The sequence below is a fragment of the Chelmon rostratus genome, chromosome 16 (assembly GCF_017976325.1).
Source record: "Chelmon rostratus isolate fCheRos1 chromosome 16, fCheRos1.pri, whole genome shotgun sequence".
Lineage (NCBI taxonomy): Eukaryota > Metazoa > Chordata > Actinopteri > Chaetodontiformes > Chaetodontidae > Chelmon > Chelmon rostratus.
In genome coordinates, this window is record NC_055673.1 from 10,999,583 (window position 1) to 11,025,981 (window position 26,399).

Here is a 26,399-nt window from a genome sequence, read left to right on the forward strand (position 1 = left end):
CTTGTTATTAAGGAGGTATGCACTGCAGTATCATCATAGAAAATAATACGTCATGCTTTATAATCACTCAACTCAGAGGTGAATCTAAACTAGACAGAGGTTAACAACCTTTAGGCGATGTATGATCATTTTAAACGTGGCCGTGGGATCTAGACTTGATAATGCACTCTGAGGTGTTCCGTTATTGAAAATCGTCTCTTTCATCATTGCTTGGCTGCATGTTTTGGGCTGCTATCCTGTGCAGAGAGTCAACACAATGCCTGCTGCGGTTGATTTTGTTGTTAATCATGCGTCTACTTCTCTCCTCGTCTTTCCTTGTCTCCTCTTCCTCCACTACCAGCCTCCCACCGCATACATAGAGCCGTAATGGAGAGCCTACAGTAGCTCATTAAGATCTAGTGGTATTTATCCTCTCCCTCCCTGAAGAAATCATTAACTGTCCTTGATGTTACATCATGTGTGTAAGGGTTTTGCGTCATCTCTTCTTTCCCATCCGACCAGACACGAGTGTAGATGTATGCAGATGCTTATGGCCTTCACTTATAAATCGCTGAGTCATGTTTAAAGGCATTGTTAAAGCGGGCCAAGTCAGACCTACTGTTGTCATGCATTTTGACGTGAGGGTAGCAGCTTAGCCAAGACAAAGAGATAGCCAGCTTTTGATCTTTCAGAGGTGCACAGAGTGAATCCAAGAGAATGCTCCGGTCGCTTATTGATTTCACCTGTTAAGTCAGGTGGAACGATAGCTCTGTGGCAACTGACTTTCCCTTCAGTCAGGGGACCTGGGTTCAAACACCCCATGCTGAAAGCGAATACCGGCTCCTGGGGTGCTGCTCTGAAACAGACCCTACCCTGTGCCCTCGCTGTGGGGAGCGAAAAGATTATGTTCCCAGCAGCACTACAAATTCATGGAGTAGACTTGCTGACAAATGCTTGGTTCAACAGTTTTGGTGCTAGCTACAGCTTATATCCCAATATACTCCAATAATATGTAATCATAGGTCAGCATCAAAGAACCAGGATGTAGAAGATGCTGGCTTGTGGTACATTCCTGCATTGATGGAAAGCAGTCATCTGCTTCAGTACCAGACTGCAGTTTTTATCACTGTTATCTGTAATAGAAATAATGAATAGTGAACCACCGAGGTTGGACTGGGCCAATAGGTCAACGCCATTCACTCCATTTATTAAAACAAAAGTTGTGTAAAGATAATACTTGTACTGTGCATGTGTGTGCGCCTTTGTGTCCCTGTTTGTGTGTTCTGATTGTATGAGCACACTGTGCAGTTGTTGCTCAGTGTCTGTCAAAACTAAAACTCAGCCAGTTCTCGAACAGAGCGCACGCTGCTAGACCCACGCTGACTAACGCTAACTACATGCAGAGAGAAACACACGTACATGCACTTGCACACATGCAATCAAAGTATCCCTTTGTCTCACAAAGACACACAGACACACGAGGATGCGTCATTTTAATATTCTCTCATTGCCGGCGCTGTTGTTGCTGTGCTCTTTTCTCTCTCTATCCTCTTGTCTACAACATAGCAGCTGTTGTTTGCCAGCATTTTGTTTTCTCCTTGTAAGAATAAATAAAACTATGCTATGATAAATGAAATGGTCTCTCTTTTCTCTCCTTCAGGTTTCATCTACACATGTGGCGGTACCCTAAAAGGCCGAAACGGCAGTATAGAATCGCCCGGCTTTCCCTATGGCTACCCCAACGGGGCGAACTGCACCTGGGTCATTGTCGGGGAGGAAGGAAGTAGAATCCAGCTCATGTTCTTATCATTTGCCATCGAAGAAGAATATGACTTCCTGTCCTTGTATGATGGACACCCACATCCTGCTAACTTCAGGACCAGGTAGGACCAGGGTTTTTTTTTTTTTTCATGCTATCTTTTTTTTCTTTTAAATATTTTTTTTGCAGATTTTGAAAAAATCACGCAACTTTGAAAAACTGGCACAGACAAGGTATAAGTTTTCTGGGTTTTTTGTTTATTTTTTGCTAAGTCAGTGTGTAATGGTAGTAGACAGGGAAGTAAGACAAATTAAAATGGTATTTTACACACTTTATTTAGACTACTTTCACAGCAAATTAGGCCCATTTGTGTTCAACGCCCTCTAATCTCCGTGAAAAAGCAGCACGGCAAACACAGCACAAACACCTGTTATGGCATATAGCCCATTGTTTATTAATAGGTCACCATTGATGTGCAGCCAGTTTTCACTTCTTTAAGCCGAAGCTATGAAAAGGTACTCCTCTGTGTTTTTGCCAGCTACCGATGAGCTGTAATGAGCTGTAATGTGTTTAGATGATCAAATATTAGATCGGGAAAAGTGCAGAAGTGGATGAATCTCATACTTTGAGATGTATGAATACATAATTTGGAAAGCACATTTTGTTCCTGACAACGTAAATGCTTGTTTAACAAATAGCGACAAGATGTTATCTGTGCTGGGCTGGATGCACTATAATTCTATTGCAGCGGAACAAATGAGACTGTATAGCAACAGGGTGCTGTCCTGCTGTAGCACACAGATTGTCAAGACTCAGTCACTGACACTCTGGTTCCCCTTTAGTTACTGAACTGTTTCATTGAGCTCAAACTGAAACAAACCAAAAAAAAAACCCACAATGTCCAGCAATAACCTCATTTCAGATAAGCTGTTAAACTCTCCTAACCTTATGATTTTATCAGCCAGTCATGAGTGCCTAATAGCATCTGAATGTGGCTCTATTCACATTTGACGTGTTCTTTTAACCCTGCCAGTAAATTATTATTAAGTTATCAAATTAGGTGAAATGTGAGAGTGCTGTCTGTTGAGAGGTTTGATTTTCTCATGGCTAAACACTGATGGTGATTAGGTCGACACGGAAGTTTTGACAGGTGTAGTCGAACGAGTTGCTCCAGAGTAAAAAGACCTCTCCCATACTCTTGATCTTGAACTTCATTCAGGTGAAGACGTGTTTGAAAAGGGCATGTTTTTGCCTGTTTACTGCTTATATAAAATCAGTCAAATCAGAAAGCTTTAGGAAGAAGAAGCAAACACTTTCAGCTGTGCAACAATTTCTTCTCATTCCCGATAGAAATCAAACATTACAACCAATATGTTTGTGTTAACTACGGAACAAGGACGATATTTCTGTCCAGTCGCAACATGACTCGTTACTGATATGTATTTGATCCTTCGATCAGTCTTTGCCGTCTCGCTCACATTCTGGTGAAGCAACAGATATGAGAAACTAGCCGTGAATGAGCTCTTGATTTCATTTTGGATGCTGCGGACGTGAGCATCCATCTGGAACTAATTCTTGGAATCAAGAATATCCAACCTGAGACCAAGCAGAGTCACACAAGAGGCTCCTCCGGTGGCTTCTCTTCAAGGCAACAGCACTTTCTACACACACCACACTTGGCCAGCTGGATGAGGGATGCACAAACCAACGGAGGAAGCTCTTCTTATGGAACAGATCCATGCAACAAAAACAGGAAAAAAAGGTGGCAACTCTGTGCCCCAGGACACCAGCGTGGTTTCCCACAGACGAGTTCATTTGCAGGTCACGTGCCAGCGCTAACGCGTAACTCGGCTGCCACCTTTGTTCTTCTGCTGGGCCGTGACAACCTTTTGTCTCAGTCAACTGGATTTGTCTAAGGGCCAGAATTTTTCTAAAAGCTTGAAAATAAAATATGCATTAAAACCTATATGTTGGCCTAATTAACAAGTAATAAAATGAATGTTATTTTATTAGCCCGTATCAGTGTGAACAGACACCTAAAAGACATGGGGAATCCATATTCACTTGACTCTCTGGATACTCTAGATGCTCTCAGATCTCCACCGAGTTTATTAAACCCATTTTCTTCGTTTTCTTTTTTGAGATGTTCTGCTTGTCGTTGTGAGTCCCCCGGGGCCGCCATCTCTCACGTATTGACCATGATACTCACACAGTTGACACTTTTCACACACTCTCGCGTCACACGTCCACTTTGTCACTCAGTGAAAAATAAATTTAGAACTGTTAACTGCATGAAAAGGGGAAGCTGTTAGCGCATGGGCAGCCACGACTCTTCACAGTCATCGCCTGTTCTGGCGGCGGTGTCTCTCCTCTGCACCGTGCAGGCAGGCGGGAGTGAGAGGGACTACATTTTCAGTTTAGTTTGGAGGGAGATGCAGTATGAAGAGGCCTCCTGTGACATCACCCACCTCAGGGATCAGGTTAATAGTAATCATGTCAAGTTAATGATGCGTATGTAGGTTGATCATGCCAAGTTGCCAACCTCCAGACATCACAGCCTTAATAAAGAGACCAAACCTAAGTAGGGTATCTGTGGACCTTTTTTAATTAGAGCCATGATTTTTGCACAGACATACTAACTTAACAACCTATTATTGGCAATGGCGAAAAAGTCTCTGAGTGACAGCGAGGAAGAGCGTCCTGTAATCATGGTAACTCACTATCCCTCCTGCCTGCCTGAGCGGTGCCAGAGGAGAGGCAGGGACACTGCTTTCACCGCATGTGAAAATAGACGTGCAGTGTGAGAGCTTGTGAAAAGCGTCAATGACGAGAGTGTCGCGGTCAGTGGGTGAGTGTTGGCAGCCCTGGTTTTTTCCTCCTCACATTTTATGAATTCATCAATGCTCTGCAGGCCGGATGGGAAGCTTTGACGGGCCGGACGTGGCCCGCCGGCCGCCGGTTACACAGCCGCTGCTCTGTTTCCTTTTGGTTATTTCACATGAGAGGTTTCTGTGTTTGTGTTTCTGTCCCTGCTGTTCTCGCTGATTTGTTCTCAGTTTAAACAGGGTGATGTACCTTTCAACCTTTTTTTTTCAGGAACTAGCTGTGATTGTTGCCTTTTTGGTGGCAAACATTTAATGTTATCAAGAAATTACATAATCTCTGCGTCACTCATAGCCAGTTTTGTCCAGGAACAAAAACACTGGAACAAAAAAAGCACAAACACAACAGAAAGATTGCATAAAAATGTTGTAGTCCCACCAGCAAGATTACAGCCTGACTTTTCACTGTCACCTCAAGAGATTTTTTTTTTTTTAGCCTGAATTGCATTTTGACAGCAGGCAGGAGCTCCCACTGTCGATTGGGTTCTGGCTAAAGTTAGAAATGGATTTCTTTAATTACATCAGGCGTGCATGAAGCAACTACCACCGGCGTGGTGCTAGGCAAAGAAATATGGTTTGTTTCAGCTGAGGAAAAAGGAAGTGGATCATGGAGATATTAAATGAGTCCGCTTGATACTTGATCAGTTTCTGAAAAGCAATTCTCTCGCCACGGGGAATGAACCATGTTCCTTTGGTTCAGCGGGCATCATTTCTAATCAGCCAGCTGCAATAATCAACCTTTCTTGGACAATCCGATGGCTTTTAGCGCTCATAGAGAGTTAATTAAACAAGGGTGCAATAGGGTAGAATAGAACAGGGTGACGATGAGATTTTCCTGCTTTTTATGTTATTCTGCCAGGAAAAAGAGAGGGAGAACAACCAGAGGAGGAGAGGGAAAGTGAAAGATACCCTCTATGCTCTTATTGGTTGATTAGGATTTCCTGCTTATCTGAGATAACAGGAAAGGATGTGCTGTGTGAGTGTGTGCGTGCATGCATTCACGTGCATATGTTGTGTGTGTGTGTGTGTGTGTGTGTGTGTGTGTGTGTGTGTGTGTGAGTGAGTGAGTGAGTGTGTGCACACTCACGTCTGTGTGTGAGGAAGATTTATGGTCTGCATAGTTACAGTCGCCCCGCTAGTTAAGCCAAATTACCTCTGCCGTCTCATTCTCTCCTTCACTCGCACACTCACAGACACACACACAGGCGTGCACACACACAGGCGTGCACACACACACACACACACACAGACGTGCACACACACACACACACGCCATGGACACAGGGCAAAATGGTGATTAAAAGGTCCGATCCATTAACAAGAAAATGGTAATTATGGAGAGAGTGATTAACATGGATCACACAAACACAACATGGTTATGCACACACACACAGTACACACCACACACACACCAATCCCCTCTCTCTCGCTCTTTTTTTGTGTCATAAATGTCTCGTGTTTTCTTTTGAGGGATGTTTGAATTGCAGCACAACAAACACGACTCAAACTCAGAGGCAGAATGTCCAAAACTGCGTGTGTGGAAACTGCACGGCCAACGATGACGGTTTTTAAAAAGCCAATCCTCAAGGTGACGCTGCTTGTCCTCAAATCAGGCTTAACTCTATTTATGAGCTTCACCACATGCACATTAATCAAGATTTAAAAGTGATTTTCCAATGGTGGGTTTTCAGAACGAGGCAAGGGCACCTCCCTTTATTTCTACGTGTTCGAGAGCTGCGTTCCACCTCTCCCCGTTGACAGCACAGAAAACAGACGCTTGTCTGAAACGTTCTTCCGGCAAATGGATGAATCATATTAATACCTGACTTTCATGTTACACACAGACTCCAGCAGAGTGAGATAACAGCTCCTCTCAGCCCCCCCACAGATTATTTATTGGTCCTGGTTGGAGCTGCTGACTGTGACACACAGTGTTTTGAACTTTGGGTGGATCTCGTCTCACCTGTCCACCCTCTTCATAATGTTGGTGCAATAAACAGATAAGATGAATGGAGCTGGTCTTGTTCAGACTCTCTCTGCCTGTAGATGCAGGATGCACACACACACACACACACAGAGAGAGAGAGACAGAGAGAGAGAGTGAGAGAGAGTGACCCCAACATTCAAAACACATTAATATTGCATTGGACCTTAAATTACAAATTTCATGCCATTCTAGTTTTTCTAGTTTTGCTTTTTGGCCAGTGACAACTGGGTCAAAGCAGGCTTAATGGCATTTCTGTGTCCCCCAAAAGCTTTGAAAAAAACATATTTTTTTTCTAAAACTCTTATTTCAAGCTGTCTTTAAATTGGCAATATTGTTTCAGTTTATTCTTTCCAAAAAGAAAGGTACCCCATGTGGCACCGCAGCCGCAAAGTTGGGAATATTTGGAAGAAATATGAGCTAATAAATGTGTAACTGTACCAATAATTTCCACTCTAGCTCTCCCTGGGAGAGTTTTCTTAATTAAATTGATAAAATGTTTTGATTAGTGTGATTAAACCATTTAATGAAACATATTTTCCTCATTAAACCGCATAAACTGATTGTGGTCTTTGTTGATCTTATAATCGCTATTGTATAAGACTGGTCCAACCTGCCTTCATTAGGAAACATTAACAAAGGAGAAATGAAGCAGGAGCCAGAGGAAAAAGACGGACAGTCTGTTTGGATTTTCTTTTTAAACTACTCACACAAGAAATATTAACCTCATTTAAACACAGCTCAGCCTGCATTATGTCCATCTTGGATAATTTTTCCAAATCAAGATTTACATCCATTGTCAAAAGACCCTAACCCACGAGACTGGAGGCCTTTTCACCATAACAATAATCTTTCCCAACCTAAACAAAATCCTTTTCATCACTTAGTTTTCTAAGCAGGCCCTTGAAATACCTCAGTGATCTGAGTAGTGATTGTGTTTCCTGGGCATTTGTCACCTATTAACTGTAGCAAGCTCGTCGTCTACAGCGTGGTGTTTATTATTTCCACCTATTGATTGTTTTGATTTCACAGACTGACAATTTTTTTCATGTTAAATAATAATAATAACAAATTTACCACATTAAGGTAAGGAAAATGAATTGCAAACATCTGTGCAAGGATGGATGGACACATTGTGCATCGTTGACATCCCAGTTTACGCCAGTTTCAGGATGAACCCTCTTTGCTTTTATGGCTGCCTGGATAACCCAATAAACCATCCATAACCGTGATACCAGAGAGCTCGTTAACACACCTATTAACAGCGAAGACAGAGAAATGAGGAAGAAAACAGGAAAACGGGTGATAGAGAGGAAGAGTTAAGAGGCAGACAAAGCGAATGTAATAATATGAAGTTATATTGGAGCCTCCTGAGATGTGCTTGATTTATCCTGAGAGACCCTTAAACAGACAGTGTGACATTTTGAAATTAATTCTGTTAATTGCGATCATTGGCTATTTGTCACATTATGTCGCTGGCTCTTCAGCTTATGGTTATCCTTTGGTTTATTCCTTTTTTCATTTAATAGAAATGCCAGTTCAGTTTTTCAATTACTGATAATATGGCAGGTGCTTAACAAAGCTACCCATACGGATGTCAAGGTAGTTATTATTATAACAGCCTTAATGAATACTTAAATAACCTTACAGCACAGGACTGATTGATTTCAATGCGCTGGCTAATCAATGCAGTTTAAGTAGAGTCGTAGTTTATTAATTTCTTGTAAGACTGACAGACGACGAACTTTGTTTGACTGGTTTGTTAAACATTTGCATAAAGTTCACCATTATTCAGCTTTACCTGTCCCCTCAGTTGCTTTTCAACCTGCCACTCTGTTTAGCTGCGGTCGATGTCTCCCCGTGTCACAAGCTGCCATGTGACGTGACTGGCTTCCTGTCACTCACCCATGTTTTGTCATAGTAAATGTGAAAGCCTGGTATGGTCGCGGCACATAAATTGTTGGAGTGGGAGACGTGAGTGGGACAACAAGTAGACTTCAGAGGATTTAACAGCTGTCTGAGAATTAATAATGTGTGAGCGCAAGAGTGTCTCAGAGTTTTGGGGGCAGGGACGGATAGATGGATGAAATGCAAATACTAAACGATGAGAGAAACGGTACACAGACAGTCAGGATTGAAATGGGAACTGACCAGATTGAGGACTTGATCCCAGTGGTGTGTGTGACTCGCTGCGTGTTTCTGAAAGCTTTGACAAAAGCTCAAACGCTAATTTGTCATTTCCATCAACATGCAAAATAAAATCAAAAGGCATCGTTTTTGGTAATTGCAACAGAAAGTAGGTCACAGAATTCTGAAGTAAAAGTCATAATGGGGTTTTGGAGTATGATGAATCAATTCACACGAAACAAGGGAGTGTCTCAGAAGAATAATTGAGAGCAATTCAAAGACTTTGAATGCACCACTTACTGAAACACTGCATTTAGACTCTTTTGTGAATAACACAAACCTTCCCATCCAGACCTGAAAATCTGGTCCTATTTAAAAATGCATAACCAGGGGGACTTGCTTTGATAAGGGGGTATTTGCAGCAACCCACATTTCTGTTAAAAAACAAAATCAAGACAGCATGAGGAAAGGAAATCATTTCACACATCCAGGGCACACGCGGGATTCATGTATGTAAGGTTTAGTAAAGTGAGGGGCATGGCCTCAAGGATTGTTGTGAAACTAATGGTGATAATTGTGGTTAGATGCAAATTGATGCTGGATCACCATGATGTTACTGTATACAGACCCTAATTCTCATGATTAACTCTGTCATCGTTATATAGTTTGTCAGTCTCTGATTTGTCAGATTGTCAGATTTGTCAGATTTGTGAAATTGAAATAATTAACTCTATTAATGTTGCTTTTTTCGACACCTTTCCTCCCCTTTTCTTGTGTGAGCCCTTCTCATTCTAATGCAGCATTAATGCTGTGTTCATGTGCAGTGGGAACATCCTAAGTGCAGACTTTCTGGTGTTCTAGCAGTCAAACTCGTTCCCTATAGGCTCCATTTTACTACTGTCTTTACACTTGAGATGCAAGTTTATGTTTTGACAGCGAGAAACTGCAAAGTCAGGCTCCTAAAAACAGTTACTGAAGTTGTGTCAGGTCACTATATGAATATTTAATAAGTGCAATCTGTCAATCTGTCCATTCCGTCCTGTGGCTATATTTATTTTGTGCAAGCAAATCTGTTTTTAATTCACTTACTGGAGTAAACTAGGTTTGTGCAGAGGCATGTCAACAGTCTGACTGGGGTCATGCTGCATAATCTTAGACTCTAATCATTAGAAATGTAGTTACAATGTCTGGGCAAAAAGCACAGATGGACTTGAACTTAGTGTTACTGGTCTTTTTGTAGTACATATTGTAAATACTTAGCTATTACTAACACTAAATGACCTCTACAAAATACATCTAAACTCAAAGAAGGTAAGCGGATATTTCATTTCTATTTTTTTACTTTTTTAAGTAAAATCATTATTTGCAAATTGTAGAGAACTTTTTTTTTGAGTTCCCTTGAATGCAGCATAAAGGTTTGACACCTGTTAACCTTGTTAATGTAATTAACAAACACCATTAGCCTGTCTAGAGGGAGGATGACTGGAGCTTTCAGTTTGTACAAAATATCTCTTGTAAGTATAATTATCAAAAAAGAGACCTAATGTTTGTGTTAATGTGTCAATAAAAAAGTTAGCATTTAGAAGCTAACTGTTGAAACTTAACAGCTAACTGCTACTGCTATTGCATGTAGCTAACTATTTCTATGTTAGCTATTATCTGGTAGCCTGCAGGCTATCTGAATCTGAAGGTCTAATTTTATAAGTTGCCAGTGTAATATATATATATATATATATGTGCCTGTCTGATTCTTGGTGGTATAATGTGACTTATTTGGTAAATGTTGTCAAGACGTGAGCACAAAAACAACAAGAGATATATTCTGTGTGTCAGTTGTAGAGGGAGAAGAAGAGGTGACTGAGGTTTGGGGAAAACAGTGGAAGCCTGGAAGCTTATTTTGTCAGGTGTCACCGCGGCAGCTCGGAAATGTGAGAGTAAGCTGGAAGTCCCGGGGCTGGTGGAGGAGCTGAGCCGGGGGCATCTGTCTTTAGGCAGGTCAGTGAGTGAGTGACTGAGGTTACGGGGGAGGAAAGCAGGACTGTGGGAGAGGGGAGAGGGCCGAGGGCCGTGGCAGCGGCTGCTCTCCGTTGCTTCACTCTGGACAAAGAGGCACAGTGCAGTGGGATTTGAGTATCATGCATGTCTTACCTCACCGTCTTCTATGGTGTGTGTTTAATGGTTATCAGATTGACCATCTGTGGATCCTCACAACTCTTTGGGACAGTGTTGATTGGGTGTGGCATATCAATGCTGCCACACTCCGGATGCTTTGCGCAGGTCTGAAATCACTGTTGTGTATAAAGTTGTTATCCTGATTTTTTTAATACCCATGAGTACCAACCACCCAAAAATAAACACATCCTAACATAGTTAATCAGTCTATGAAATGGCATTTTAAGTAATGCCTCTCTGGACTGACTGGACACTAGACTGACTCCAGCACATTTGGCTTTACATACTTTTATGCTCTATGTCACCCTGTCAAGCTTCCAAAATGAATCCGACATCATAATGCACACGGCCGTTAAACAAGCAAATTGAGCATGTTGAAAGTTACCAAATAGCATCTGCATGATGAAACTGGACAAGACTCCTTTCATGACTGCTGTGATCTTGAAAAGATTATATTGCCAAATTTTGTCTTTTTTGACTGCTTCAACCTTTTATATTGCCGATGGACTGTAACACCAAAGGTAGCATCTTTTTCGACTATTTTGGAATGTGTTAGCTCTCTTAGAAAATCAAAAAATATATTCTGATTCTTTTGGTTATCATAACTCATATTCCATTCTTTTTAACCATAACCTCTGTGACTATGACTCCAGATGTGAGGGAGGGAAAGACTGGAGAATAGCAGATGAGAAATAGAGGATGGAAGTCCTAATGTGGGGAGGCGGAGGAAGAGGAGGGGGAAAATGGATGAGCGAACAGGGTAAGCACCAGAAGCAAGTACAGATGCTCAGGTAACCAATATAGCAACAGCAGAGGAGCTTTCCTGGCAAACTATAAATAGTGCTGATGTATAGAATATGGATCAAAATGTGCATAATGCAAATTATTTATAATGTTTACATATTGTAATGCCCGGCAGCATGGGTACAGTATTCATGTTATACTCTGTTGGAGAGGAGAGGAGAGGGAGATCACCATGCAGCTTTAAATCAGATGTGTGTGAATTTCTTTAAAAAAGCCTTTAAATATGTGCAGAAGAGCCTGCACAGACTTTTCAGGCTATGATTTGCAAATCCTGCCTCTGTAGCTGATTCAAGGTTGCAACCCTAATTTGAAGCTATTAAGGCTGTCTGTCTGGGGTGTTACAGCTATTTGTTGAAGTTTGCATGCAGCTTCTGTGTGTGTGTGTGTGTGTGTGTGTGTGTGTGCGTGTGCGTGTGCGAGTGAGAGTGGAACAATCTGTTTCCCTCTTTTGCACATAAAACACTTAATAACTGCTCACAGGCAAATGTTGTGAACTGCTTTGAGACAGCAATGCAGCAGGTGAGCTAGAAGTGATTTGGTTTGTGAAACAAGTTGCATCTTGAATCCAGAGCGTCGGTTGCACTGGTTTCCAGTGTGATTTGGCCGTCTGATCACAACTAGCTCTCAGATGCGTCAAGTCAAATATGGCTACAGTTAGAGCTGATCTTTACATCCACATCCTGATCTGACACAAGGTCACATTTGTGTTAGATGTCAGTAACATGTGAACCTCGCCACAAACAAACATTTTGCAGTGAGTCTGCAACCATTGTAGTCTTAACTACTGAAAACACCGTTTGATTTTAGTTGGATACATCATAACCACCTGCTGTATATTTTGCATGGCTAGTTGTTAATGTTAAATGGAAACCAGTATTTAAACCAGTCAACGTGCTTAATTCTGTAATGACATGAATGAAACTGCCTGGTAGCCACAGTATATCAGAAGAAACCCATTGCTGTATGTCACAAAAGGCAGCATCTGTTAAATCTGTTCTGCTTCTGTTGGGTTGCCGTATACCACTGGCTAGTTTATTCCCTCTTTTCTGTTCCTGCCCTGACCCAGTTAGTATCTGCAATCCTCTACAGCACCAATTTTACACCTGGCTAGGTCACACCCACAGCCCCCTGCACACATCCGAAACATGCACAGACAGTCACAAAACGAAACTTACACACAACCTTATGAATACGCACTCACACACACATACAGATAGACATGCACCTACTACACAAATGCGCAAAAAGAAAACACGTACAAACACAAAGGCCATGGGAAACGGCAGTGTGTGATTGGTGTGAAAATAAGCAAATATGGTCTTTGATGTTGGGACAATATTCCTGAGCGGAATTGAGCGCACTTTTTTGGGGTGGAAGAAAGCGAGAGGTGTATATGTAGATGTATATGTGTGTGCGTGAGTGAGTGAGCGGTTTTTGTGAGTGTGAACCGAGGTGTGTTTACCCCTGAGGTAGTGGTATTTCATCTCTTCCTGCATCAGTTCTGCCCTGTAGGGGGTCAGACGTGTGTGTGTGTATGTGTGTGCGTTAGAAGATCCAAATAGCTTTGCTCAGGTTAAAAAGACAGGAAGGAAGAGAAAAAGAACACTTTCTCTTTCTGTGGCTTTGTTTTAAAGGCCTTTCTCCCTGCATGCTCCTGTGTCTGAAGCTCAGACCAGCGTTTTCATGCTCCAAAATCAGAATTACGTTTTATTTGCCAATGCACAGAATCTGTCTTAGTGATTTTGTTGAGGAATTAAAGATGCAATGGCTTAAAAATAAAAAGTGACTGCTGTGATAACACAGCACGACCTCAACTGCCAAGGGCTTTGTACAGGAGGCTGTAATGGCAATGTTCATGAATAACATAAAGTAAATACATTTAAATGATTGTGTGCATACAGCTTGTACACAAAAATGAGATTACACATCCCTTGTTAGATATTCTTGTAAATTAACATAGTGGAAAATTGTTAGGATATGCATGAACGGTACAGCCCAACAGTGCTGGACAAGAATTAACTTTCAAAAAACAAATACATCTTGTCTGAACAGCTTTCTTGCAGCATTTTGGCACAGTGGCTGTCCATCAGGTGTCTAGTTTGGTCTAAAAGATCCCTGCACGCTGTCGGCGTGAGTGTATTTGTGTGTCATGGAGGGACGCTTTCATTGGAACCAGCAAAGCCGTTTAAGAAATGAGCGGTGTTTCGATTCAGTGTGAATACAGTGTTGTGAAAAGGGCACATGGCTTTACATTTGTGGCTCCACAGGGATGGCGTTAAAGCATCAGAGACTCCAGTACAATACTCCGCTAATTATCCTTTCTTTTTGTAGCTTTTTTAATGTCTAAGTTTACAGAGACACAAAGGAGGGAAGACGGAGAGAAAGGAGGGTGTTATGTGTTCATTGAAATATCATTTTACTGATGGATTTAGCTCATCCGTCATAATTCCTTTTCTTTGAATTACATAATTTCTCTTTTTTCTCACTTTTACTTTCTCTCAATCACTCTATCTCTGAAATTAAGCTTTCGCTTCATTATCATTCCTGTCTTGATATACAGTCGCTGGTATCATCTCTCTTTCTCACAATCCGTCTCAGTCGATGCCTGCTTTTTCTCAGTGATTGTAATTCACTCTTTCATCTCTTCTTTTCTTAATGTCTGTCCCTTCTGTGTCTCTCTTTTCACGATATTAATTCGACCCCCCACTCCCCACCCCATCTGTTTCTCTCTCAATTCTTCCTATAAATGTCATTAATTTAGTACCGATAACCAGCTCTCTTCTTTTCAGCTCAGCCTGCCACAGATTATAATTATAATCATTACAATGACGTTAACAGTGCAGTACAATATTCAGGAGTCAAATCCCCTGGTGATATATCTCTCTCGAGTCTTTGGAGCTCCTGTTCATTGTATCATATTGTGGCCACAGTCGCGATTATGTCTGCGTGCAGTTAATACACCTGGGGCTGGTGGAAATTGATTTTTTTTCTATGAGTGGTCCGTTGAGTCTTATGAGAGAAAGCGGGTGCTGTTTCACATCATGTGCACTAACCTATCTATTACAGTGAGCGAATTTAAACACTAACTACTGATCAGGGCTTGATGAAGGCAAAACTAATACTTCAGAAGCTTCCATTTCAACTTCTTTATGTTTTACTGAGCCTTATCTTACATGCATGACCCCCTCCAGGTTTGTCTTCTGGCTGCAATAATATACTAAATTCAGAATATAATATTTCAAGCCATCTCAAAGTTGTGAGATGCTGTTTAAAGCTCTAAAACATGGTAGTTTCCAAGTTCAGTGAACTTTAACTCTCATTACAGCCTTGTTAGTAGAATTTTGGTACATTTTTGCAAGACTGCTAACTAAGCTATTTGTTGGCAGAATAGCTACTTACTTGGAAGGACAAAGATGAGAACAGTTCTCAGTTCGTAAAATTTCATAGGTGATTTTACACAATATGAGCAGGGCACACACAAAACTTCAGGCAGCTGGCACTTGTTATACCTTTAGCTTGTCATTGCAAATCTGAGTGTAGCAATAAACAAGGCAATTGTGAGTGTGTGTGGTAAGAAGTAATGCTTTCCAAAAAAAAAAAAATGCTCAGGAGTTTTCTTGGCAACAGCAAGATGTGCCTTTGTGATTAAAGCAACAGCACGTAGGCACTTCTTTGGGCACTGTTTCAGCATCAGAGGTCAACAAACATTTTCGTGTCGTACAGCGTCAGTGTATGTCTGGGTTTCACTGACAGTGGCTACATTACTCTCTGAGTTTGTGCATATATTTGCGACATTAAACTGTTGACTTACATTAGGCCTTTTGCTCTTCTCAGTTTCAAATTGGATCATTGATACTCGGAATGAATGGTCTTTGATCCACTGCACTAAACCTGTTGAGTTGTGCTTGGCCCTGGTGAGACCCACTTAGCCCTGGTCATGGCTGGATCTTCTTAACCCTGTTTGTTTTGGGTAGCAAGCTAATGAGAACCAGGGTGGTGAAGCAAGTCGGCCAATATACCTTGGCTGACTCTCCTGTCTGGTAATATTGACAGTCCTGCTTGCGTGTGTGTGTGTGTGTGTGTGTGTGTGTGTGTGTGTGTGTGTGTGTGTGTGTGTGTGTGTGTGTGCATGTGTGCGGGCTTGCGTGCATGTGCGCGTGTGTGCGTGTGTGTGAGAAGTTCCAGTAATCCCAGTGGCTAAGCTGGTAATCCCCTCAAGCTGCCCATTAGCCCCTTGACACACACATACACACACACACACATACACACACACACACACACACACACTCACAGACACACACGCGCGGCTCCTCCAGGGCAGTCACCCAGGTGTCAGGCAGACTGTTCCTCAGGGAGGGATCACTATGATCAGCCACAGAGCTGGCCCACTGCCCCCGGAGGGACGAATGGAGACACTGGCTGGCAATACATACAGATTAAAGAGAGGGAGACAAAGGCAGAGGGAGGGATGAAGAGGAAAACAGAAAGGGATGGTGCGAGGGAAGGAGGCCAGACTGCGATGACTTGAGGGAAGAAGAGGAAAGGAGAAAACTGGAAAGGGGTAATGTTGGAGGACTAGGGAGGAGGGGCAAGCAAAAAAAGAGAACAAGGATTAAAAGAAAAAGTTATTTTTCGGTCTCTTTCTGCTCACTGAACTGGCCTCTGCATCAGATGTTGCCTTCTAGAGAATTTGGAGCTTTGGGATTCTTTCCCGTCCACTGTTTGGGCAAGAACATCAGATTTCTACTATGATGGCTGTTTTTTTCTTCTTGTGCAGAACAGTTCTTGCCATTTCTCGTTATCCCCTGGTGATGTTTTGCTTGTTTCTGTCTCTGGAGTGGCATCAGCTGATCTGTGCAGCGCTGTTTCCTTTGAGTTAGTATCCTCAAACAGATGATTCACCTCAGCCACGAATGGACTCTCTGAAAAACACTATACGGCGTCTTTGCTCCTGAAATGCTTCTTTCCCTTCCTGAAGTTGATGTGTTAATCAGCGTTTAGACTTTCATGGCCCTTGAAACTTGTTAAAAAAAAACAAAAAACGTCAGAACTTCAAACATATGGCTGTCAGTGATAAAATAAGTACTCTTCGTTATTTCTGTGAGAGCAACTTTTTATAGGTTTGCTGAGACAACATCGTCTTGCTGGAGTCTCGTAGCCACCCACCGTCCTGCTGAAGTTCAGTAATGAACTGCGTGGGTAGCAAGAGACATGCTTCTCTAATTATATGACGACAAGCACTCTGAAGCTCCACTATTGTGAGTCATGCAGTTTGAACACTGAACCCATCAGTACTCTACGCTGACGTGGGACGACAGAGGAATTGCTCTCTTTAGCATGTCACACAACACAAACGGCGAGACGCAGCAGCAGTGACTCATTCACACTGTGGGAACGTTGTTTCTGTTTGCTGCACCTCTTTTCTATCTCCGCCGCCACTTCTGCACAAATGTTAGAGACGGTGTTCTCACTTGGTTGTCAGATCTCGCCTAATTTGTAATGAAACAGTTTTCACCTTGTCGTGCACGTCCACTCAATCAAGATGTCCATGAAATGATAATTTAGATGTCAATATCATCATATTGGATGGATATATATTTAGTCTACTTCACCCCACTGGCCAATAAGCTCCCACATTCAGTGGCCAAAGTTCAATTTTGGAGGCCTAAATGTGAACTTCATTTAAATCTCCTTGTGTTAGTATGTCTGTGCTTGTGCATCTGTAATATTCTGTAATTCTTACACTCACATATCTGATTCTATGTTTTTTTCTGTGTTAAAGTGCCGAGGAGACTCAAATAATGCAGAAAAAGTTGATGTGCTTTAATCACTTGGCCCCCATTATTTTGTTTTCCACGGCTATTCAGCCTCTTGTTTTGTAGTCTTGATTCTAGGCAACGACCCAAGGACAGTTGACAGGAGGTCATTTCAATTAATAGCATTCATTGAGCCAGAAATTAACTATTAGGTAAAAGTCTCTTGATAGTTGCTGTGATTTGAATGAAAGCCCTCTAGTACTAAAAGAAATCTGCTCAGAGAAAAATCTGAATTCACAAGCAGTCGCAATTACTTTATTTTGTTAATGAAAATGAGCCGCAGAAGTCAAGGATATGTTTGCTCGTGAAAGATGACCAGGCTTCAGTAGCTAGCAGTGATCAAATGTATTAACTGTCCGTCCCTGTCACAAACACTCAGATTACTTTGACTGGTGGAAGGTGACCAGCCCTCTTTCTTTCCCTGCTTTTATGTCCTCACTTCAGTTCCTTTGGTCTTTTTTGTTAGTCATAATGAGAAACAACAATCATTATGCAATTGTAAAAGTATTAATTGAGAAGAATACTTAACATGAAAATCGATTGTCAACTATTTTAAAAGTCTCAGACTCTACATTTCATGGACTTAGTAGCAGTTTGCAGCGCATCAAGAAGCAGAGACAGTTTCTGTGACTCTCTGGATACTTAAGGTGGATCACTTCGAGTTGATTAAGTATTGAGTATGTGAAACTGAAGCCCAGGGTATGCTTTCCTTTTTGACTACTTTCTTGTATGTCAAGACTATGAGATGCTGTCATGGTAGAATCTTGAGTTAGTCTCTGCCGTCCTGTTGGCATTCTGTGCGTTTGATCATTGGACTTTAGAGCATCTGTCAACCTGCACCAACATACCTAAAAGTTAGAAAACCATAAAACTTCCCGACAGGCTCAGATTCAGGGCAGATTCAGGTTACTGACTGTCTGTGACTCTGTGTTACTGTACAATGCTGCTGATCATTGCTTATGACGAACATTGTGTCATTGTGTGTGTGACTTCAAGTAGCGCTGTGGTCTGCTTTCTCTGTGTGCCACTTTTATACAAATAACATGGATCTGAACTTTCAGCCATGACTGCTGTCACTAATCTGTGGTTGTCAGCATTCAGAGACTCAATAGCAGTTCCACATTTGTAATGTTAAGTTTCAGTTCTGTCATGCTTCTCAACTCAATCATGATGTCCATGAAATGACAATTTGAATGTCAGTATCATTATATTGGGTGTACATATTGAGTCTGCAGGGGTAGACACTAATGTTTTTAAGAGCTGACCCCATGGGCCACTAAGCTCCTAAATCTGGTGGCCAAAGTTCAAATTTGATGGCCAAATGTGAACTTATGTAAAAAAACAAAAACAAAAAACAAACAATACAAAAAAGGCAATTTAACGCACAGCCTTCCTTAACTGTGACTCTATGAATAACAATACTGTAAAACATCTAGTTAATGCTCGCTTCCTCAAATGGGAAACACAATTGTCAACTGCAGAAGGTATTTCAAACAAACATCTGATAACATCTATATACTGAACTAAATGAAGTCCTAACTAATAGTCTACAGACTCTACCATGAGAGGTCTGAGACTCCAAGTGTCCCTTTCCAGCAGAGACGGCAAGAAACTTAAGGCATAAGAGGAAGGCTGACCTGGATGCTTCGAAAAAATAATTAAAGTGAAAGCCCTTGGTCTCTTTTGGTCTTTGTTAACATATGGCAAATATATTTTATTCTATGTTCTTTCACAGTTTTTTTATTTCACGTCACATCACTTTTACACCCAGAGGTGGGTACTGTTAGGCATTTATCAATACTTCTACTCTTATTGATACTCATTACCGTTTCAGTTCTTTATCGATATTCTTGTTGGTTCTTTTCCATCAGTAACTAATTGCTTCTTAATAAATGATGAATTCAGAACAGAATTAGAATTTGTTTATATTCTAGATATAATTGAATGCTGTTAATAGAGCAGCAACAGTCATTTTTAAAACAGCAGTTTCACTGTATGAACTCCATAATATCTCACTGAAAACAAATCTAAGGGTCTGGTTTGTCTCAGCCAAATTTTAGAGTATGTGACAAACTAAGCTGAACAACTTGCTATTAGCTGCTATCAGCACTGTGCCTGAGTCAGTCATGTCTGCAATTATAAACATTCCAGAAAGCAGTAGCAAATCAATAATACATACTGTCCTTCCAACTGTAGCCGTCTTTGTCAAAATACGTTGAGTTTTTTTCAGATTTAATCCCAACACGTTGTTAGGCAGCCAGTGACGACTCCTGTGTGCTGTTATCATACATTGTTTAGGTAAAAGGCACGATTAATATGCGGATAAGTAAAATTTCTGCAATTCAATAAGAAAATATTCAAAATCTAATGCATATTGATGAATTTCGTGGAACACAGCACTGCACTATTTTTTGTCAAACAGATCTTGTGCAGGACAGCCTCCTTATGCTGGAACACGGTGGGTTGTAGCTTTTTCGTTGTTTCCAACAGATTATCTGACTCAGCACACATAGTCACAAAGTTTTCAACTAACTGCCATCTTTCATCTGCTGATGTGGTTGCACTTCTGAGAGTTTGTTGGAGTGATTAGCTCTTGCTAGCACACTGCCTCCCTCTCTCTCTCTCTCTCAGACTCACCTCTTTGACATGTGTGTGTGTGTGTGTGTGTGTGTGTGTGTGTGTGTTTTCTGTTCATTTGGCTATGAGAAAATGCTTCTTATAATGGTAGGAAGAACCCTGTTTTTTATGAATTGCGTCCACACTCAACGCTTTTTACAGTTGCCATTTCAGTTATTCCAAAGTCATAGGGCTCTACGCAAAGCTTACATGTGACCGAAAAGACATCATGACATAGAAATCCCAGCAAAGTGGTGCTGAACAGGCTTGAATTTATTTGTTCTTTCAGTGTTGAGGACAGTGACATGATTTGTCATGGGCATATTTGTCCGAACATATTGATCCTGAAACTCATTATGCAATGCTCCATTCTGTAATTCCATTTTAGTAAAACATTTCACTACCTTTTAGATGACATTTAATAGAGCACTTTGGTTAATTTCTCGTGCGTGCACACAAGAAATGGACATGTTTAAAAATTACTGTACATTTAGGGGTCTGGTAATGCTTTCAAACTCCAGGCCGGAGGGACAATCAGAGAATAGAGCAGAGACAGAGAGACATACGGAGACATAAAGGCCCAGAGACATAGAGACTGAGAACAATGTGTTTCTCTCTGCTCTATTGCTCTCTCCATTATCCTTCAAGACAGAACTACAAGAATTCAATTAAAAGACCATGTAGTGACCTTAACACACATGCACATGCGTGAGCACCCACAGCGTTGATGTATCAATTAATCACTGTCTGTCACTTGACCATTCTAGCCTGTGTATCCTCACTGGACCATGGGAATTTTATACAGTCTGTGTTTGTGCGTGTGTGTGGTTGTACTCCATTGTTTTCACCCAACTCTTCAAATGTTCCAAGTTGCAACAGGCCCTCTAATAGGTCTTCTTTGTGTTGCTTTGTATGAGTGGACGTGTGTGTGTGTGTGTGTATCCGTGTCATTAGTATGCAGTACTGTGCACTAGCCTTGTGTTATTAAACATTAAAACTAGATGACAGAATATGGCCTGAGCCCTGGGGCTAAAACTAACATAGTAGGACACATTCAGGGGAGCACACACACATGCACACACACACACACACACTGGCAACACAAGTCATCCACACACAAAAAGGCAGTGTCCAATGGAATCTAAAGCGCTTGTATAGCTGATTCTTAAAGCAGCGATTTTGAATGAAAGATGTCATTTATTTTCACACAATAGCAAATTAAAGTCACTGACTCTGGTCGGCCCATTGCTATTGATGTCATGGACTCCACAGGAACTGAAGAAATTCACTGGCTTTGTGCCACATACCCATTTCACTTACCTTTTTGTGAAAGCTTCTTTTATTCAGTGTGATCCAGTACATGCAAATGCTTTAACTCACAGATGTTCAATAGATTATTATACATGTGCCTTCGTATATGCTGTAAATAGTCCTGCTTTTATGCAGTAATGATATTTGTAATTATCAAAAGCTCCACCAAAGCCAGGTCCATTAATAAAAGGACTTTAAGGTTGAGAGCACCCGGGGTAATTGTATGGATAGAAGCTATATATTTTCTGGTTTACAGCTCTAAACAATAGTATAGAATAAAGTCCATTTGGATATTAAAACTAACAAACGCCCCATCTGTCCACTAGTCCAGTACATTGACCATATATTAACCTGAGTGTGAACTGTAAAACGTTCGACTCAGTGCTGCTTCATTTCACTGCATTGCTGCTCTTTGCAGACAGAGACTGGTCTGGTGTCAGTCCATCTCTAAAGCTTTTAATTTAATTTATGATACTGAACTAATGATGTCCTGTGCAGCTTTCTTTGCTCTTTGATAGGTTACCTGCCATTGCCAAGTCCATGTACATATAATGTTCATACACGCACGCACTAGATTAGAATTACTGCTACGAAATAGAAAACAATCCAGCAAAGAGTCAGTAGTCAATATGTGTAAAATACTGACACACCCTGCAGTGCATTTCTACATCACTGCAGCAAGGTGAGGAGATAAACAACTGAAGGTCAGTACAAGCTGGATTTTTTAAAAGTTACTCTTTAATGCAATTTTGAGAGATGCCAGAACACACTACAAATATGCAAAATCTCAGCAGGCAAAGATGTGAAGAAGCTGCAAAGCAAAGCATTTTGCAGTACTGTGAAATATAGACTTAAACTCCTCCATTGAAAGGCTCAAAAGAAATGAACTATTTATGAAGGAACTTTATCTATGGGAGAGTCTGCCAGATTTCTGACATGATTCGCAGAGACGTGTGAATGTAAACCATACTGCCGGTGAGGGCCATTTTTATGTGTTAGGGCTTTTAGCATTAATTGCATTTCTTCAGACTCTGCTCCTGACATCATGTATATCTCAATGCAAGTTCCAGAGCAATGGTGTCAGCTTGTGAAAACCCTAACTGCTCTTTACACTTCTCCTCACTGTGACTCATCACTGCTTGAAGGCAAAATTTTGTTTCACACTAATTTTAGCTCATTTTAAAAACCTACTCTCAAAATTGCTCTTACTGTAATGCTTTTTTTTCATTTTCTGAAAATGTAATTAAATTTTAGTTTAAATTTGTTGCCTTATGATTATCACGTCCTTCCTTTGGTACATTTTGTTTTATCCAAAGACTTCACACAGGGAACACAGGGCTGTGGGGAATGTGCCTGTGGTTTGGTCGTCTTTGTTTTTAATTTGAATTTGTGCTTGTCATAAAATTTATTTCACATCAACAAGAAAAAATGGGCCAAAAGCCTTCAGGCAAAAAGCCATGTTAACATTCATCCATTCGCTCAGATGCATGCATGTACATCTGAGCGTTTGCCAACGTTTGTGTGCTGCATATGTGTGTGAGCATGTGAGTCTACAGCTCTGACACTGCGTTGTGTGTTCTTTTGTTGCCTCTAATAAGTCAAAGAGGTGGTTTTTACTGCAGGCAAGGTTATACATCTCACTGCAGACAGACACATACACTAGGGATTACAAGGTTGTTTATTGTAGTAAAACATGAGAAGTTGATAACATGTCAGTGGAACAACTAACTGACCTCTACAATCTAATATTAAAAAAATAACAAAAAAAAACCTTAGTTTTGCCTCTAGTTAACAAGTGCCTCACTGAAAAGATGTAATTTTACAGGAGTGGCCCAGCAAACTAAAGCTAACTTTCAGCTAAATCTCACATGATTTAATTAATCACATTGAACATTAATAGGTCATTGTCAGAGGGGTAAATCAAGACGAGTTTCCAAAGTCGCAGAGTGAAGGTAGAGCCTGCTAAATATACCAGATATTTAGTAGGTTCAATGTCGGCAACAGAAATACAATCAGAAAACTAAACGGCCGCACCACTAAGGCAGCAGTATATTACAGCACATAATTCATGAAATCTGAGCTTTTGAGAACCAGTCAGGTGATGCAACCCGCCTCAGTTAAAATTGCTTGATATTTATTCATGTAGTGTATCGGAAGGTGCATTTTTATAACCATTCATGATGTAAATTTGGAGGAAGTGTTACAGATTTGAACTTTTCCATCCACAGGGGTCAGTACAGCAGTGCTTTACCTCCCAGTTGTTGTTTCACATCAGCTCACAGCGTGTGTATTCAAAGGCTGTAAAACTAAGTACATTTTACAATTTAATGCTGCCTACAAAATTAATATTATACAGTGTTATTGACATTAACATTACCTTTTTACCATTTATTGTCAACTCACAATTAGAGTTGGCAGCAGATTGAATATTGTCAGCACACTCTGTCCTATTAAGCATTATATTCCATTTTCTATATAATCAAGTCATAAATGTCATGTAACTGGAGTAAACACTTCAAACAATGTCTTAATTATTCTAAAATAAAAGTTAGTTGCATACAATTTCAATATTGCTGAGTGAGTGTTTGGGTTCAGTCATGTGTGTGTGTGTATATGTGTATGTGTGTGTATGTGTGCATCCATCCTCTCCCATCATATTTCTTCTCCTACATTCCCCCTCTGTCTCTCACCAGCCCATCTCGTCCCCCCCCTGTCCTTCTTGTCTTCCTCCATCCATATATCTCTCTGTCGACTGTCCCTTTAAGGCGCTGTCAGCCCTGACACCTCCCCTTTAAATGCCAGCAGACACATGCAATCTGTCTCTAGCTATCTACAAAATACAGGTGTGTGCACTGGCATGCACTCACATTAGTGCACGTCCGTCAGTAATGTGTGTGTCCCTCCCGGTATATGCATTCATGTGTTTATTTGCCCCTTTCTGTGTATGCGTGTCAGGTTTAATAGTAAGTGATAGGGTAGCCAGCAGCCTAAACAAGCTTTAGCTCATGGGGGCAACACTCACTATCTATCTAACTGCCTGCAAGAGAGAAAGACACGAGGAGACAGAGGGAGGGTGGGAGAAGGAGGTACACAACATTTATCATTTAATAGTGGAAGCAACAACTTCTTTTTCAACAATGGAAGGATACTGTTTACTGTTACTGATGAAAATCTCCTGAGGAAAACCAAGTCCAAGCAGTTCTGCTCTGAAAATCCCAGTCTGCCTCCAACACTGCCTGCCCAGGTACTGGCTGGTGTTTTCTGCCAGTGCCTCGTTGTGTCTGTTGACATGACAGTTACTCATGCTTTCTAAAATCAGAGCAAGGTGTTGAGCAATATGTCAGATTTAAAGTAATTGGTTAAAAGGTACTAAGTTCCTTTTCAGAATTAATATATTCTTCTACCCATTTTCTCAACAATTTACTGCACTTACTCAACTATTAAAATGTATTACAGTGTTCCAGTGTTATAGTAAAATTGTTAATATTACCAAACCTTTGTATCCTAAACATGCATGAAATACAGAAAGGGTCAAAACTACAAGATCTGTATATAAAGAACAGTAGAGACAGTATCCACGATTATGGATTGGGCTTTTAATGTGCGTCTTAGAACCTCTGGGACTGACAGGGAGGTTAATCCACTATTCAGCCCCACTCAGAGTGTCTCTCCTTGGGGGTGCACAGAGAGCAGCGATGGCCCCTGTCACCTCCAAAGCTCTGGGACGAGAACGCCCCCCTCTGCCACGATGCACCACAAAAGCGCTTATCGTCCCTGGGCATCACAACATTGCTGAGGGGGATTGGAAGGAATGGATGTCTGCACTGCTGGGTGCCAATAAGAGTGACGCCCGCACACACTCAAACACACACACACACACACACACACACACACACGCACGGTTAGGCACATGCATGTGAGCAGGTAGGCATGTGGCACGATGAAAGAAGGGACTGCACATGCACGCTGATGCATAGTTTCACAAACACACCCGCAGGAACACATGCACAGCATTCAGCATGCACACAAAGGGTGCTACCAGCGCTGAATGCTTTGTGTTGGAAAGAAATTGGTTTTCTGTGGTTGGTTTTTCCCATTCCGAACCTCAGTCCGGTGTCGCTGAGAGTGCGTGTCCATGCGCATTCAAGCATATGTGTATGAGGGGTGACGTACACTGATTTACTCTCTACTCTTTATGTGAATGCATCTGTCCTTTGTGTGTTTTCACAGAGGACATTAAAGTTCCTTTCTTAATTCATTCCCTTGCTTCAGCAGATATAATATGCTTTTATTCATTTTTGAATTGTCATGACCTAGACAGTAGCAACAGTGAATAAGTATTCGGTTACACACAGTGAATCCCCTTCTCTCTTTGGGTGTTTTAAGTGTTTTATTCAGCCTATCACACGTTTAAGAGACTTTAGAGAGCCAGCATGTCTCTCAGTGTTTCACTCAGGCTCTCCCTCCCTCTCTGTGTGATGAATGGAGCCAGTCAATGAGTGGGGTGTAAGGGTGACCTGGCCAGGGGCCTTATGTGTGTTTATGTGTATCTGTATCTTCTGAATTTACGTGTGTGTGACTAATTTAATGGATAGCATGCCACCATGGTCAAGGACCCCCTTACACACACACGAACACACACATACACGAACACACACTGAAGTACATACACAGAGTTCAGGGTGGGCAGCGAATGACTGATTTACAAGACACACCAGTGACTATTGACCGCATGTACTGTAACCTGAAAAATGATTGCGCGTGTGTGTGTATGTGTGTGTGTGTGTGTGTGTGTGTGAGTGTGTGTGTGTGTGTGTGTGTGTGTGTGTGTGTGTGTGTGTGTGTGTGTGTGTGTGTGTCACTCAGGCTTGTGCTGTTAATCAATCACTCACTACAGACCCTGAACTTTGGACATGACTCGAGGAAATAAATCTACTGACATGAAGGGG

The 26,399-nt window shown here is 41.3% G+C and overlaps 1 protein-coding gene across 1 annotated transcript in view; it reads left to right on the forward strand.

Annotated features, from left to right (window-relative positions):
* csmd3b (CUB and Sushi multiple domains 3b) overlaps window positions 1–26,399 on the forward strand; it is a 325,003-nt gene that overhangs the window by 77,957 nt on the left and 220,647 nt on the right. Inside the window, exon 2 of the mRNA XM_041956121.1 lies at window positions 1,640–1,862. Coding sequence (XP_041812055.1) covers window positions 1,640–1,862 — 223 coding nt within the window. The remainder of the gene's footprint in view (window positions 1–1,639; window positions 1,863–26,399) is intronic.